This window comes from Sorex fumeus, unplaced genomic scaffold, assembly GCF_029834395.1.
Source record: "Sorex fumeus unplaced genomic scaffold, SorFum_2.1 ptg000098l, whole genome shotgun sequence".
In the NCBI taxonomy this organism is placed as follows: Eukaryota; Metazoa; Chordata; class Mammalia; order Eulipotyphla; family Soricidae; genus Sorex; species Sorex fumeus.
Window position 1 is genome coordinate 45,778,565 of NW_026606155.1, and position 17,143 is coordinate 45,795,707.

General features: G+C 39.8%; 1 protein-coding gene across 1 annotated transcript in view; it reads left to right on the forward strand.

Annotated features, from left to right (window-relative positions):
• The first annotated feature begins 727 nt into the window (after window positions 1-727).
• The window catches only part of NEMF (nuclear export mediator factor), a 49,148-nt gene continuing 32,732 nt past the window's right edge, over window positions 728-17,143 (forward strand). The window contains exons 1-11 of the mRNA XM_056133281.1: window positions 728-851; window positions 1,637-1,705; window positions 1,831-1,933; window positions 3,686-3,811; window positions 7,558-7,706; window positions 8,653-8,720; window positions 9,740-9,826; window positions 12,794-12,867; window positions 15,413-15,483; window positions 15,566-15,641; window positions 16,170-16,232. Of these exons, the coding sequence (XP_055989256.1) occupies window positions 793-851; window positions 1,637-1,705; window positions 1,831-1,933; window positions 3,686-3,811; window positions 7,558-7,706; window positions 8,653-8,720; window positions 9,740-9,826; window positions 12,794-12,867; window positions 15,413-15,483; window positions 15,566-15,641; window positions 16,170-16,232 (945 nt within the window). The 5' untranslated portion in view covers window positions 728-792. The remainder of the gene's footprint in view (window positions 852-1,636; window positions 1,706-1,830; window positions 1,934-3,685; window positions 3,812-7,557; window positions 7,707-8,652; window positions 8,721-9,739; window positions 9,827-12,793; window positions 12,868-15,412; window positions 15,484-15,565; window positions 15,642-16,169; window positions 16,233-17,143) is intronic.

The following is a 17,143-nucleotide window of genomic DNA, read 5'->3' on the forward strand; positions in this document are numbered from 1 at the left end:
AAAGGCAGATGAAAAAATGCTCCACATCACTAGTCATCAGGGAGATACAAATTAAAACAACAATGAGATATCATCTCACACCACAGAGACTGACACATATTCAAAAGAACAAAAGCAACTAGTGGTGGCATGGACGTGGGGGAAAAGGGACATTCTTTCACTGTTTGTGGCAATGCCCACTAGTCCAGCCTTTCTGGAAAACAATATGGACTGTCCTTCAAAAACTAGAAATTGAGCTTCCATATTACCCCGCAATACCACTTCTGGGAATATATCCAGAGGCTGCAAAAAAGCACAGTAGAAATGACATCTGTACCTATATATTCATTATATTATAGGTTCATCAGCACTGTTCATAATAGCCAAAATCTGGTCTTTGCTTTCTTATCCAGAGTCCTTACCGACTGTGAAATCTTCCCAAAACTCTCCTCCTAAATATTTTAGAAGCAGCAGGGAATCACCAAGGAGATAGACTTGAGCACCCCCCTCCCACCCCCTACCCCCCCCACCCGACAAGGACTCGAGGTAATCGTAATATTTTATAAACTTTCCTGAAGTAAGTTTCCAAGGAAATAGTTTGGATCTATTTAGACTCTTCTAAAGGGTGGTGCAATGAAATCAAGATACTAGATTACCAAATTCTTCAGAAAAGTGACGCAAGACCTTCGCTTAGAGGAATACTGGCTCTTTTGTGCAGCCGTAGTTTCTCTAGTCGCGCCTGCGCAGAGGCGTGGCGGCGAGGAGCCCGGCCGGCTAGGGAGGAAACTGCGGTCGCGACCCTCCTGCCTCGCCATGAAGACCCGCTTCAGCACCATCGATCTCCGCGCGGTACTCGCGGAGCTGAATGACAGGTAAAGGGACAGGGGGCGGTCTCGTACGGAAAGTGACCGTGACAGGAGTCTGGTGCCAAGGTGGCGATCAGGCCTGCCGGCTGTTTTCTTTTTCGTCTCCCCCATGCTGGGCTGCCGTGGACTTAGGCTGGGTCTATGGAGGTGGGGGTGGGGGTTGGACGCCTGGCAGCTTTTCGGTCGGCTCGGGGTCCGAGGTGACCCCAGCGGCCGCGGTCCCCCTCTGTGCCCTTCCCCCACCCCTGCCGCTGGTCTCGCCGGGTCAGTCCGCAGCAAACGTTTAGGAAAAAGCTTCGCTGCCCGGGGGATGCGGCGCCCCCGGGGTGGTTCTTTGCTCGCGAGGTTCCCTGAGATGCGAGGCCGGGTTTCTCGGACAGCCCCCCGCGGCATCCCCGGAGACCAGATCGAGCGCCTCACTGTTGAGACTGGATCCAACAGATCGGGCCTGAGATCGAGTTTATTGTCCGGTTTCTGTTCTTCAGCGCCCTGAGCTTTGTCATAGTTCTCAGCGCCTCGTTTTCCTACCCGCCCCCTTCCCTGTTTTCAAACAGCGGGTCAGGTATGGCTGTGTTTCCAAAACGACTCTCTTCGCTCCTTGAATCTTCGGCTGCTGGTGTGATGACCTTCAAGCTCTGATCCTGGCTTAACTCCTGATCCTTACACTCAACACAACCGCCCCCCCCACCCCCTTTTACCCCAGGCCCAACTTTTACCTACCTATCGAATTGCGGAGAGTAACTATGTTTCAAGTGGTATGATTTGTTCTGTGGTTCGTTTCTCTTTTACAGCTTGCTGGGAATGAGAGTAAACAATGTTTATGATGTGGATAATAAGACTTACCTTATTCGTCTTCAAAAGTAAGAGTACCTTTATGGGCTTGTTTTTCTTTTTTAACATCTGTTTTTAGACATTATTTCTCACGGAGGTAGTAATGCCATATACCTTAAAGAGATTTTTGGCTTTTTTTTTTTTCCTTCTACAGACCAGACTTTAAAGCTACACTTTTACTTGAATCTGGCATACGAATTCACACAACCGAATTCGAGTGGCCCAAGAATATGATGCCATCTAGTTTTGCTATGAAGGTAAGCTGAATTTTGAGACCCTCAGATTTGTCACTAATAACTGTTAAGCGGTTTGGTTCTCCTTCATCGTCATGAATAGAGATGAAATAAAGGTATAATTTATATTGCTGGGATAAATAAAGTAGATGAATATTAATTTATCTTTATTACCCTTCAGATCCTCATCATGGTCCAAATTTTTCTGTACCCACTCACCATTCTGACTTAATGTATTTTTTTTTTTCAACTCCCATTGGTTTTTGGACCGCACCCAGAAACCAATGGGCTTACTCCTGTCTCTGTGCTCAGGGACCACTCCTAGTAGAGCTCAGAGTACCATATGTGGTGCCAGGAATAGAACTTTGGTCATTGGAAAGGCAAGGTTCCTTACCCCTCTGTCGCTTCTTCTTTTTGCTTTGATTTTACTGTTAAATCTGAATTCCTGGCAGTGAAACCTGAGCCAGCCTGTGCAAGGCAAGCTCCCTGCCTGATACACTCTCTCTGTCCCTATCTGTTAGCTTTTCCATTTAACAGGTAGACTGAAAATTTGTGTGACCAAAAGAAACCATAACATTAATGTTTTTTTCTTCTATGTAGTTTTATAAACCAGAAATTACTTAATCTCTTGAACTTTATTATCTTTATGTGGGTAAGGAGCCCGGGAGGATAGTGCAGGTATAGGGTACTTGCCTTGCATATATTGATAAAGTTTGTGGGACTAATTTAGATGTAAGTTTGGGGACTAATTCAAGAAAACCAGTAAGTTTGTGTTTTAGAGCTTATATTTAAATTTAAAGGTTAGGGCCAGAGTGATAGTACAGCGGGCAGGGTACTTGCCTTGCATGCAGCTGGCCTGGGTTTGATCCTCAGCATCCTGTATAGTTTCCTAAGCCTGCTAGTGAGTAGTCCCTGAGCACAGCACCAGGAGAAAGCCCTGAGCACAGCTGGGTGTGGCAAAAAAAAAATTAAAAATAAAGTGGGAAGGTTAGTAGAACTAATTTGAAGTACACAGAAGGAAATTTGGGTTACTTAAGATTAAAGTTGAAAAAGACTTTAAAAAAAGATTTTAGCTTTGAGTGCAGTCATTGCGGATGAGAGATTTATCAGTCACATAAGCAACAAAGTAAATTTTGAATATATCTCTCATTTTGCACTAAGAAGTATATAATACAATTGATTCTTGATCAGCATGTGTTTGAGATGCACATTTATACATGTGTTTGTTTTATATTCTTCTTCGTAGTTCCTTGGTTTCAGCCACCCTCTGGTATGAGTTGGTTGAATCTAGGGAATTGCAGTGTAAGGAAGACCAATTAAAAATTATTCATGGTTTTTTAGTAGAATTTTTGCCTGCAGTGGGATTAAACACCCCAACCACTGCGTTTTTTTATTTGGTGCGTGGTGGGAGGAGACCCAGTAAAACTTAACTCCCTGGCCCTGCACTCAGGGATCATCCTGGCAGGGCTTAGGTACCCATATCAGGTGCCAGGGATTAAATTGTGGTTGTCTATGTGCAAAGCAAGCACTTTGGTCCCAATTATCACTCCAGCCCCAATCCTCATATTATTCACAGATCATTGGTATTTAATTTTAGAGTTAACAGTTAATTTATAAAATACATTTTTTCTCATTATCTGCAAGCTTTTATGACTGTACTGTTTAAATATTACTTGTTAAGTATTCCTTATTGTAATATAAGAAATATAAATTTATAGCATGTGATTTGGATTTACTTTTACAGTATTAATGCTGTTTTCTTCTGTTTCTTGCTAGTGCCGAAAACATTTGAAGAGTCGGAGGTTAGTCAGCGCAAAGCAGCTTGGTGTGGATAGAATTGTAGATTTTCAGTTTGGGAGTGATGAAGCTGCTTATCACTTAATTATTGAGCTCTATGATAGGGTAAGTTAAAATTTAGAGTGGCATGACGAATTTATCTTTTATTATTATTTTTGTTCATGTATTGGAACTTAAAACATGGCTGAGACATTTTTCCTGTTTCAGAAGTATCGATACACTTGGATAATACCTGCTATGCAAGTAAACTGTAATTTTCTAAGATGTGCTCTCATTTTATCTGGAGGTCAGAATTTAGGCAAGGCATAGCCATTTAAAATAACAGGACTGTAGTAGATGAAGATTGAAAAATTAAGAAATTGTATGGTGCTTTACATTTCAGGACTACTATAGTAGTGAGAAAACTGTCAAGTAGATATGGTTAATAGTTGAGACTCGGATATTGCCATGTTTTCATACTGTCAGCAGTTTGTTAAGAGGCATACCATTTTTGTTTCTTATCTTTTTAAAATGTTTAAATTTATAATTTTTTAAAATTAAATCTTTTTTTTTTTTTTTTTTTTTTTTTGCCATACCCAGCAATGCTCAGGGGTCATTCCTGGCTCTGTACTCAGGAATCACTCTTGTGGTGCTTGGGGGACCATATGGGATGTCGGGGATCAAACCCAGGTCGGCTGTGTGTAAGGCAAACGCCCTCCCCACTGTGCCTTCACTCAGGGGCCTTGAATCTGTTTCTTGCCTTTTACTTCTCCCCCAATGATTACCAAATTCTATCTGGGGAATGTTTTGTGAGCTACTTAAAGTACCATGAATTCCATATGCACCAAAAATATAACTTTAAGAAATGAAACACAAGAACTAAGAGAAACCATAGACTAAGATGAATGAATTTGAAATGAAAGGGACTTACGTGCATAATAGAAAAAACAAGTACAGATATGGATGATTACTTAAATTTAAAACTGCTAACTGCTTGAGCCCAGGAGATAACTCCAATGGGAGAGTGCATGTCCCTTGTGCGTAGTCTTAGCAGAGCATGGTCTCTCTCTTCACACAGTTCTCAGCAGCCCTGGTGGCCCCCTGAGCACATCTCCTTGCCAGTGCTGCATCACCCAGAATGACCCTAGGGACCGCCCCCATGCCCTCAGTATGATCCTTCAGAAAACACTTGCTTAAAGTAGAAAACACTGTGAACTGTGTTTGAAGATAAAGAATGGGGGGGGGGGAAGTATTTTTGCTTGTATGTTAAATGGTAATTACCCAAGTATGTAATTTTCATAAAGTACTCAGGAGGAAAAATGGGTAAAATCATTGATTGGAGATCATAAAAAATAAATGATTGACTTTTAAAAGCATGAATACATGTCTAATTCATGAATTACTGAAAAACAAAATAAGATACCTTTCTTTTTCCTTTTCTTTGTTCCTCCTCTTCTTTCTCTATAATGTTTGTTTGGCTTTGGTCACACCCAGCAGGGCTGAGGCTGTACCCAGCTCCACCTTTTTGAGCTATCTCTCTAGCTCCATGATTTGATTTTTGAACTATGTAGACATAACCCTTTATTAAGGAATTTACACCTCGAAGTTTATCATAGATGGAAAATAGCAAATGAGAGGACCAGGAAGATACCTTTGCATGTAAGAGACCTAGTTTGATACCTGGCACTGTATGGTTTCTGGAGTTCTCTACCTCCATCATCAAGTGAGTGTGGGAAGAATGAATATTGTTAAATTGTCCATATATCCCAAAGCAATTGCCAGATTCATTGTTAAAATTACAGTGGCTTTCTTCAGAGAAATATAACAAAAACCTCTAAAGTTTATGTGAAATCACAAAAGACCCTGAATAGTCAACATGATTTGGAAAACAACAGAACTAGAAACTCCCTGATTTCAAACTTTATTATAAAGCTGTAGTTGTCAACAAAACATGCTGTTAGAGTGGCCTAACTCCAACACACAGAGATCAGTACAGTGAGCCTAGAAATTAACCCAGACCTTATTGTTTAATTTATGGCAAGGTTAAGAATATACAACTGTCTTTATACAATATACAATAGGGGAAAGAGTTTTTTAATAAATAGTGATGGTAAAAACTTTATTGATCTTGCCACTTAATTGTTACTAAGAGACAAGTTAAAGGTGAAACTGTAATAGCTCTATGCTTGGTTTCTGGATTACCTATCTTTTCTGTTTTTCTTTTTTGTCTCGGGTACTCAGGAACTATTTTGTACTTAGGAGTGACCCCTGACAGTCCCACTGTATGTGAATTCAGGGATTTGAACTGAGGTTGGTGGGAAGGAAGACTAGCACCTTACTCCTGTACTAACTTGTCTGGCCCTATACATAATCATTTCAATTTTTATGATCTCCAGTCAGTGATTTTACCCATTTTTCCTCCTGAGTACTTTATGAAAATTACATACTTGGGGTAATTACCATTTAACATACAAGCAAAAATACTTCCCCCCAATTCTTTATCTTTTTCTTATTAAGTCAGTGTTTGTAGATCTACCTCACACAAATAAAATACTAAGGTCAGTGTTCTACATTTATAAGGCGCATTGTCCTGGCAGCCCATTGTCCTTGAGCACTGCTCAGTGGAGGCCAGTGCTCAAAAAGAAACAAAATTACAACAGCAAAAGGAAACAAAACACTAAGTACCAATGGTGGCCATCAAGACTTTAGACTTCTTTTGTACTGACTTTTTGGGGGGATTGGGGCCCACAATTTGCTTTACTTTGGGCTTACTCATGCCTCTGTGCTTAGGGATCACTCATTGAGGGCTCGGAACTATATGGGGTGCTGGGGAACAAATCCAGGTCAGTCATCTCTATTACTGACTTCTGTAGAACTGTCAGGCTTTTTTTTTTCTTGCCTTTTTGGGTCACACCTTCGATACACAGGGGTTGCTCCAGGCTTTGCACTCAGGAATCACTCCTGGCAGTGCTCGGTGGACCATATGGGAGGCTGAGAATCGAACCCAGGTCGGCCACATGCAAGGCAAATGCCCTACCCGCTGTACTATTGTTCTAGCCCCCAGCAATTTTTAGTTTGGCTCTGTGTCTTCATTATATTTCAATCTTGGAATTTTTTTTAGATTTATTGTTTTTGTTTGTTTGGGCTCTTTTTTTTTTTTGCAACACTCAGTGATACTTAGAGCTTACTTCATGCTTTGTACTCAGGGATCACTCCTGGCTTTGCTCAAGGTACATATGTGGTGTCAGGGATCAAACCATGGTCAACCGTGTATAAGGGAAGTGCCTTACCCTTACAGCAGGTGTCGCTCTAGCCCTCCGTAAATCTCATTTAAGAGTCTGTTTGGGGGGTTGGAGAATAGTACAACAGATAGGGCATTTGCCTTGTATGCAGCCAACCCAGGTTCGATACCCAGCATCTCATATGGTCCCCTGAGCACCGCCAGGAATAATTCCTGAGTGTAGAGCCAGGAGTAACCCCTTAGTATCTTCGATTATGACGCAAAAAAGCCAAAAACAAAAAAGTCTGTGTTGGATAAATGTAAAGAAAATTGTTCAGACATAACAAATGTTTTTTTAGGGTGAAGCCACATTCTTCAATGCTCAGGGCTGATTTGTGGCCCTCTACTCAGGAAACTCCTGGCGGATTCAGGGAACCATATGGGGTACCAGGGATTGAACTCAGATCAACCACATCCTAGGAAGCATACTAGTCATCTGAATTGCCTCGCATGTGGTTGATCTGAGTTCAATCCGTACTATTGCTCTGATTCCATGACTTCTGTTTTTTATAACATCATTGTTGTCACCTTGATTTGTCAGTGGTTTGAATAATTAGGGAAAAGCATTACATTTTACTTTATTACATTCCAGGGGAACATTGTTCTCACAGATTATGAATACCTAATTTTAAATATCTTGAGATTTCGAACTGATGAGTCAGATGATGTTAAATTTGCCGTTCGTGAACGCTATCCAGTTGATCATGCTAGAGCTGCTGAACCTTCATTTTCTTTGGAAAGGTAACATGTCTTGTTATAAACTCATTTCATAATGTACTGAGATAGGTCATCAGTTAAAATATAAAGGAATTCTCACATAAGACATTTTAATTTACTTGGATAAGATAATTAAATGTGAACTGCCTGAACTACATAAATGTGCACATAGGTAATTATACCATATTTGGGAGTAGTAGGTGTGTGTTTTTAACCTTAGGGTTGGTGTTACTTTGGGTTGGTGTTATGATTTCTTAGTTGAGTGAGGGGACTTATTAGTTATTCTGTGACAAGACAGATGTTGGGCATGGTGCAAAAGAAGACTGAAATTCTGGTTTGACTAGGAAAAGTGTAGTACAGGATAAAGTGCTATGAGTGCTATGTAAAGTTATTCTCTTCTAGTTGGAAGTTTTTTTTTTTTTGGATAGGGCCATACCCAACTGCTCACACCTAGCTCTGTGATCAAGAATCGCTCCTGGAAGGATTGATAAAACAGATTTCTGCCATCTTCCCTTCTCCCATTTCTGGTTTAGTATATCTTTTTGGTGTTACACATTAACACATCAATGATAAGCAATAGGGCTTAGTTAAAAAATCATTAATTTTTCTTTTGAAAATCTGGTTTTAAGTCCAGTCTGATGTTCAGGAACCTACTTATTTTGGATAAGTTACTTCTAATTCTTTAATTGGTGAGAAGAGCAGCATTTTCAGAAATGCTTAGGAGACCAACTGGTACCAGGACCAAACTTGGGACTCCTGCATACAAAGTGTGCTCTCTAGTCATCTGAACCATCTCTGTCTCTTGGATTACTTTGTGGTCCATTTTTTCATCTAAAAAGTGAATTAATTAATCTTATATTTCAGAGTATTATGAAGATCAGGCTGCCTGTGTAAGGATTATGAGTATGAATAGTGCTATAGGATTTATTAAATTTAAGCATGTGAGAGGAATGTCTGTTATGTTTCACAGATTGACTGAAGTAATAACCAATGCACCGAAGGGTGAACCACTGAAGAGAGTTCTTAACCCATTACTTCGTGAGTATTATTAAATAGAACAATGAAATATGTTTGTAAAATATGGTGATTTTCAGAAATATGAAACACACCCTTTGATCAGAACTGCCATCTCCAATAGATCCCCAAAATGACCAACAAGGAGAAAGAGAGGCCCAAGCCTCTGTTTGACCACAGACATGAAGTTCTACAAGAAAGGTGATATAGTAGACATAAGGGAATGCACCATAGATGTTCTACAAGAAAGGTGATATAGTAGACATAAGGGAATACACCTTAGCAGATGTAAGACTCTTAAGGTCAGTCTTACTGGCATTGCTATAGATGAAGTGCTGGGTGAATTGGCTTAGAGAACCAGAGAACAGGCTTTGCATACATGAAGCCTGGGTTTGATCCCCAGCACTGCATAGTTCCCTGAGTATCACTGCACTGTATGGGCTAAAACACAAAAATTAAGTTGCCTTTAGGATTTTACAGCTGCTAGTATAGCTCTTACAGTGTAAGCTAAGGTTTTCTTCTTATTTCTTTATGCTATTAAAATAAGATGTACTGGGACTGGAGAAAAAAGTAGTTTTTGCACCATCAGGAGTGACCCCCAAGCAGAGCCAGGAGTAAGCCCTGAACACGGCTGGGTGTGGCCCAAAAAGCAAGACAAACAAAAATGATAGTCTGCTGCATTTACTAACCTTTGAATGCTCAGCTATTCTTTCATTCCTGGTTTATAATCCATTCTGTTATGTTCCTTTGTTTTCATTTTTATTCATTCTGTTCTGTTCTATTCTGTTCCCTTCTATTTATTTTTGCAGTCCCAGGGTTTGGGCCTAAGTCTCATGCATTGAGGCATGTGCTTTGCTATTGAGCCACATCCCCAGCCTCATAATCCTTTTTATGTAGTGAGATTTCATTAACTATAAATTTTGCTGACCTCTGCAATTGTATTACATGCTGAGGTTTCTGTAAATTCTTGAATTGTCATTTCTAATAATTTCAATATGAATTGTATAGGAAAATACTAAAAACAATATCCTCTGCTTTTATAGCTTATGGAGCAGCTCTCATTGAACACTGTCTAATAGAAAATGGATTCTCTGGCAACGTCAAAGTGGATGAAAAATTTGAAAGTAAAGGTATGCCTGCAAGGTTCAAGGACGTCCATCTTATTTCTCTTTTTATTTTCAGACCTCTTCACAAATTCGTGGGGGAATTGAACCTGCAGTTTCTGCATGCAAAGCTTGCACTTCAGCCTTTGAGTCATCTCCCTGGTCCCACAATTTCTCTCTTTAAAAAAATGAGAACAAAACTTCTAATCATTCTTAGATTGATTTTAGAGAAGCATCTAAATGTGCTGGAACTTCAGAAACATTGATATTAGGGGCTGGAGAAATAGGACTGAAGGAAGGTGCTTTTTTTACATGCAACTCCAAGTTTGATTCCTGGCACCACAAGGGTCCCTCCATCCGTACAGGAGTGATCCCTGAGCACACAGCTAGGAGTAAGCCCTGAACTTGCCAGGTGTGGCATGAAACAACAACAAAATTTTTGATGATATATATCCCTCCATTTGTAGTATTGTTATTGTCAGTATTGTGATGATTACTATTTTGGAGTCTTGGGAATTGAATCCGGGATCCCCCACATGCTAGGCAAATGCTTTACCACTGAGCTACATCCCAGGCCCCTTTAATAGTTAAGCTACATCCCAGGCCCCTTTACTAGTTAAACATCTTCTAAAATATGTCACACCTTTTCAGTATTTTCTTTCCCTATATTGAAAGTATAACTTTGAAAATAAGAAAAGAGGGTCAGAGAGATAGCACAGGATTAAGGCATCTGTCTTGTATATGGCCATTTCCAGTTTGATTAGTGGCACCACATACAGTCCCCCACACGTCTCCAGAAGTAGTCCCTGAATGCAGAGCCAGGAGTAAGACTTGAGTACAAGTTGGGTGTGGCCCCAAAGAAAGAAAAAAATATTATTTCTGGTAAATACTTTTAGTTTTGTATTACTAAAAGTTACTAAAATTACTAAAAGTATTTAGTAATACTTTTCAGTTTATTAAGTAGTAAATTTAAAAACATGTAGGCCCAGAGATTTCTTTCCATATTTCTGACTTCCAACTCTAATGTGACACTGTATCCCTAGTTATGTACTGTTTAATCTCTTAATTTGCCTTACTGTTGTTCACATTAAAAATAACTGTCTTACCTCTGAATTTCTGAGTTAAGTACTAAAATTGAGATACTAATATATAACTTAAAGCGTTATATTCATTGTTTGATTCAGAACCTGGAGGAAATAGCAAGAGTCATGTTTTTTAATTCTGTGGATATTGTAGTATGCATTTGATGAATTAGGCTTTTGTAGCTCTTAAAGGTAACCTAACTTAATTGCCTAGTTAGGATAATGAAACATATGAGGAAATTGGAAGATTTGGTCTTTGACAAGTGATTGCAATATATTATAAATTTAAAATTTTTAATTAAAAATTCTTGATTTTTGCATTTTTGGATAATATATAAAGTTTGGGGGCCACACCTGGCTATGCTCAGGACTTCCTCCTGACTCTGCTTAGGAGTTAACTCCTGGTAGGGTTTGGGGAACCTGATTTGGTACATATGTTATGTATATTTGGTACATATGATTGAACCTGATAGGCCACATGCAAGGCAAGCAATCTCTGTGGCCCCTTTATCTAAAGTTTCTTATTATTTAGAGAATATTTCTATGCTGGAGAGGTTTTAGAATTATCTGCAAATATTTATGTATTATGTGCTAATTAGTACAATCCTGATCAGCGTACCAGTAGATGGTATTGTTAATTTTGCTACCTCAAGCGTCTTTAACTAAAATGAAACTCGTTTGAAATAGAAGCATGTGAAAATGTTCAGAAAAAACTGGAAAATAATAGAAGTGATAGAAAATGTTATTTATTATGAAGCTCCAGTAATTAAAAAGTACACTTTGGGAGAATGAATACCAGAATAAATAATAAAGAAATAAAGAATAGGGGCCAGAGTGATAGCACAGCCGGTGGGGCGTTTGCTTTGCACACGGCTGACCTCGATTCAATCCCTGGCATCCCGTATGGTTACTCAAGCACCACCAGGAGTAATTCCTGAGTGCAGAGCCAGGAGTAACCCCTGAGCATCACTGAATGTGATACAAAAAGAAAAAAAAAAGAAATCAGTCAGGAGATTGCACCAAGGGCTGAAGCATGTGGGATGCTCAGGTATCAATATCAACAATACCAGGGAGTGGACCCCCAACCACAGAGCTGAGAGTAGCCCTCAGAACTGCCATCTGTGGCTCAGAAACTGAAAAACAAAACAAACCGCTTTTCTCCATTAAAAAAAAAAATTCCTTCTTTCTTGGGGATGGAGAGATAGCACAGAGGTTAAGGTTTTGTAATGACTAATCCTACTTTGATCCCTGGCACTGCAATGTGGTCCCTTAAGCACTTCCAGGCATGATCCCAGAGCACAGAGCCAGGAGTAATCTGAGTACCACTGGGCACAGCCCGAAAACAACAGAACAAAATAGAATTCAGAAGCAAGTCCAGATATATACGGGAATTTGTTATTTGAACAAAATGCCATAAGATGTATTTAATAAAAGCTGTTGGAACAGTAGGTTCTCCAAAAACATGCTTCTTTTCATGTGAATATATATATTTTTATTTTCTTATTTTTTTAAATTTTGGGCTACACCTGGCTGTACTCAGGGCATACTCCTGGCTCTGTGTTCTGAGATCACTTTTGGCAGACCTCGGGGAACCATAGGGTGTTGGAAATCGAGCCTAGGTCAGTCATGTCAAGTAGCCTGCTCCGTATACTATCTTTTGGACCCCGAAAGAATTTTTATTTGGTTTTGGAGCCACCTCCATCAGTGCTCAGGGGCTACTCTTGGCTTGGTGCACAGGGACCACTGGGAATCAAACCCTGGCATTCTGCATGCAAAGCATGGGTACCAGCCCATTAAGCCATCTCTCTGGCCCTGATTTTCTTGAACACTTATTTTATAAGCACGCCTCTTTCCTTTATAGTTAGTATCAGTTCACTGACGTTTGATTGACTCCATTTTTCCCCCCTTTTAGATATTGAGAAAGTACTTGTTTGTCTGCAGAAAGCAGAAGACTATATGAAAACGACATCCAACTTCAGTGGAAAGGTAATACCATATGTTCTTGTTGTATACTCTGGCTTTATTTGCTTTTCAGAATTTAAGGGTTTATTAAAGGATCAATTTATGTAAATTTGTTGTGATTTGGAAAATGAACATCTTTAACTACTTATTCTGGGGTAGTTTTTCCTTTTTTTTTTTTAATTTTTTTTTATCGGTAAATCACCGTAAGGTACATTTATAGTTTTTCTTTCTTTTTTTTTTTTCTTTTTGGGTCACACCTAGCGATGCACAGGAGTTACTCCTGGTTCATGCACTCAGGAATTACTCCTGGCCGTGCTCGGGGGACCATATGGGATGCTGGGAATCGAATCTGGTCGGCCTCCTGCAAGGCAAATGCCCTACCTGCTGTGCTATTGCTCCAGCCCAGTTTTTCTTTTTTAAAAAATTGCTTCTTTAAATTTTTGTTCCTTACCTTTTATAGAAAGTGCTAGGTTAAGATAATATTGGCACTGTAGGGAGATTTAAAAACTTGAAAATATTTCCTCCTAAGTTGATTTTAAATCTAAAGCCTTTTAATTTATCTTTTTGTTTTGGGGGCCACACCCAGTGGCGCTCATAGGTTACTCCTAATATCGCTTGAGGGTCACTTCTCTTGGTGCTTGGGAACCATCTGGTGCCTAAGGTCAAATCCTGGCCTCCTCCAAGTCACAACACCAACCCTCTCAGCCATGTCAGGCCCCTAGAAACACATTATTTTGGGGGGGGGGGGCAAGCATCCTATCTGCTGTACTATCTCTCCCATCCCAAGAAGCATGTTTTTATAAATATTATTTTATTATTACTGAGGTAACATGATTTACAATAGTAGAATCATGCTTTGTGTATTCAAAATTGCTGCACCACCACCATCACTGCTGTCTTAGGTCACGTCTAGTCCATTTTGTTCCTCCTGTGGCTGGAGCAATAATACAGGAGAAAGGGCACTTTCTTTGCATGCAGTTTGATTCCTGATATCCCACATGGTCCCCCAAGTACTGCCAGGATACCAGGTGTGTGCAAAAAAAAAAAACAAAACAAAGCATCTTGTCCCTTCCAACACCAATCTATTCTGAAAGAAGTAATTTTAATTTGCCAACACTTTTAAAAAATATGTTAAACATGCATGGAATTGACTTTATGATTGTTCTTCCCTACTGAAAATTGACTTGCTTGAGCAGGCACCAGTAACATCTCCATTGTGAGACTTGTTGTTACTGCTTTTGGCATATTGAATACGCCACAGGGAACTTGCCAGGCTCTGCCAGGCTCTGCCGTGTGGGCAGGAAACTCTCAGTAGCTTGCCCGGCTCTCTGAGAGGGACGGAGGAATCGAACCCAGGTCTGCTGCGTGCAAAGCAAAAGCCCTACCCGCTGAGCTATTATAAAAAATAGTTTAGTAGATCATTTATAATTTAATTCAGTCCAATTTTACATGCTTTTATTTTTTTTTTTTTAATCAGAGCACTATGATTTACAAAGTTATTCATAGCTGGATTTTAGGCATACCATGTTCCAACAGAGATCCCATCACCAGTGTATTTCCTCCAGGAGGATTCCCAGGTTCCAGGTTCCCTCCCAGCCATCCACTCCCACCCCCCATCCCCAGCCTGCCACGTTGACAGGCACTTTTTTTTTTCTTTGCTTTTTGGGGGTCACACCTGGTGATGCACAGGGATTACTCCTGGCTCATGCACTCAGGAATTACTCCTGGTGGTGCTCGGAGAACCATATGGGATGCTGGGAATTGAACCCGGGTTGGCTGTGTGCAAGACAAATGCCCTACCCGCTGTCAGGCACATTTTTTTTTTCTTTTTGGGTCACACCCAGCCGATGCTCAGGGGTTGCTCCTGGCTCTGCACTCAGAAATCACTCCTGGTGGTGCTTGAGGGACCATATGGGATGCTGGGAATCGAACCCGGGTTGGCCGTGTGCAAGGCAAACGCCCTACCCGCTATTGCTCCAGCCCCCATGACAGGCACATTTTTAAGTTTGGATCTCTTTTTAGTGTTGTGTTGACTCTGGTTTGGATATTTAGCTCTACTGCTCCTTTACACTATCAATGTAGAATAAACAGATGAGGGAATGCAGGATTTGAGAGTGGGCATGCCTTAATCACCCATGGTCCCAGAGTATAGGGAGAAGAAGAGCAGGGAAGAAAAGAAATCTAGTAGGAAAGAAGAGATAGACAGGAAGCAACAAGGGACAGGGGTCAAGGGGTCTGAGTATACCAGTGATATAAAGGAGTGATAGAGCTAACTTTCTTTTTAATGAATTAAAGTGAACCTAAAAATTGTTTTGCTGAAAATAAAGTTCATTAGATGTTTCAGAATTGTAGAATGTCTGAAAAATTAGGGTAAAAAGAAAAATGCAGTATGTACATTATATTTGTGTATATATATGTATAATTTATCAAATCATTAGTTTTCATTTTTTTCTTTTTGCTTCTGTTGTCCATATGAATGAACCAGTATTTTCTAATAATATTTGAGTCTACAAAACAATTTTGAGGAGTGACATGGATAGAAGTGAGTTATAATATTGGATTTTTATAGGGTTATATTATTCAGAAAAGAGAAGTAAAACCAAGCCTGGAAGTAGATAAACCAACCGAAGACATACTCACGTAAGCATGGAGACATGGATTGATTTGCTTTGGATGGGTTTATTGGTGTTATTGAATGTAATATAATAAATATGTTTTACAGGTATGAGGAATTTCACCCTTTCTTGTTTTCTCAACATTCTCAATGTCCATACATAGAATTTGAATCATTTGACAAGGTGTGTTTTCAAGTTCCATTTTTTGACCAGTTAGTGTGATATGAATTGTTAAATTATTATCAACTTGTTTTGATTGCAAAATGGAAGATTTTCTTGGCTTCACAAGCACTCTGAATCTTGCCTTAAAGATCATTGCAGTCCATAAAGACTGTTGGAAATGCTTGCTGCCACTTTATTTCCAGATGAAAGCCCAAGGATTTTAATTTAATTTGATTTTTCTGGTGGTGGTGGTGGAGGGGGAATCACACCCAGCAGTGCTCAGGGCTTAATTCCTGTCTCTGCGCTGAGGTGGGGTTTGGAGGGGCACCATATAGGATGCCATGGATTGAAGTGGGTTGGCTGTGTGCAAAGCAAGTGCCTTGCCTGCTGTACTATCACTCCAGCCTCATTAATTTGACTATTGAACTATATAATAAACAAGTTCTTTGATGATACTTTGAAAAAATACGAATTTTAAGATTCTGTGTAAGTTAAAATAGAAACTATAATTAATTTTTCCTAGTTATTGTCTTTTTAATTTTTTTTAAGGCCGTGGATGAATTTTATTCCAAAATAGAAGGTCAGAAAATAGATTTAAAAGCTTTACAACAGGTATGGTATTATGAAAAACACACATTAAACCTATTAAATATTAAACATATAAACCAATTAGCCTTAGTGTGGTTTGCTGGGTGGATGGTGTACTTGTTTTTTTTACTAGGCAGCCTTTCATCAGTGATCTGGGAATGCCCTAATCTCTTGGTTTATTGATAAGGACCAGGAGAGCTTTCTATTGAAATTTATACTCTTATTGAGGATCTAGAGATAGTACAGTGGGTAAAATGTTCCCTTGGATGCAGCTGACTCATGTTCAATTTTTGGCACCCTGTATGGTCCTGTAAGCCTTGCCAGGAGTGATTGATGAGTGCAGAGTTAGGAGAAAGCCTTGAGCAACATGAGTTGTAGCCCAGAAACAAACAAAAAATATATATATACCCTTGTTTGTTCAGTATATTAGATGTTCTCTGAAATGGAAAATACATTGGATGGGTCTGGAGAGATACTATAAAAGTTAGGGTATATGCCTTGCAAGTGGCTGACCTGGATTTGATACTGGTGTTGCATATGGTCCCTTAGGCACTTCCAGGAATGATTCCTGAGCACAGAACCAAGCGTAAGCTCTGAGCTCAACCCAGTGTCATTCTTAAAGCAAAATAATATTAAAATGGAAAATACGTTGGAACAATATTGAGAAAAAATGTGGCTTACTTGCTTTGTTTTAACAATGCACAATCTCTCAAACTTTGTTGTTATGGGAATACTAGTCTGAGATTTTGTTTAGGGGCCACACTTGGTGGTGCTGAGAGCTGACTCCTGTATCTGTGCTCAGGGAATCACTCCTGGTGATGTTTGGGACTATATGTGGTGCTGGGCATTGAACCCAGGTCGGCCGTGTGTAAGGCAAGTGCCCTACATGCTGTACTATCTCTTCGATCCCATTATCCTGAGATAATGACATATGC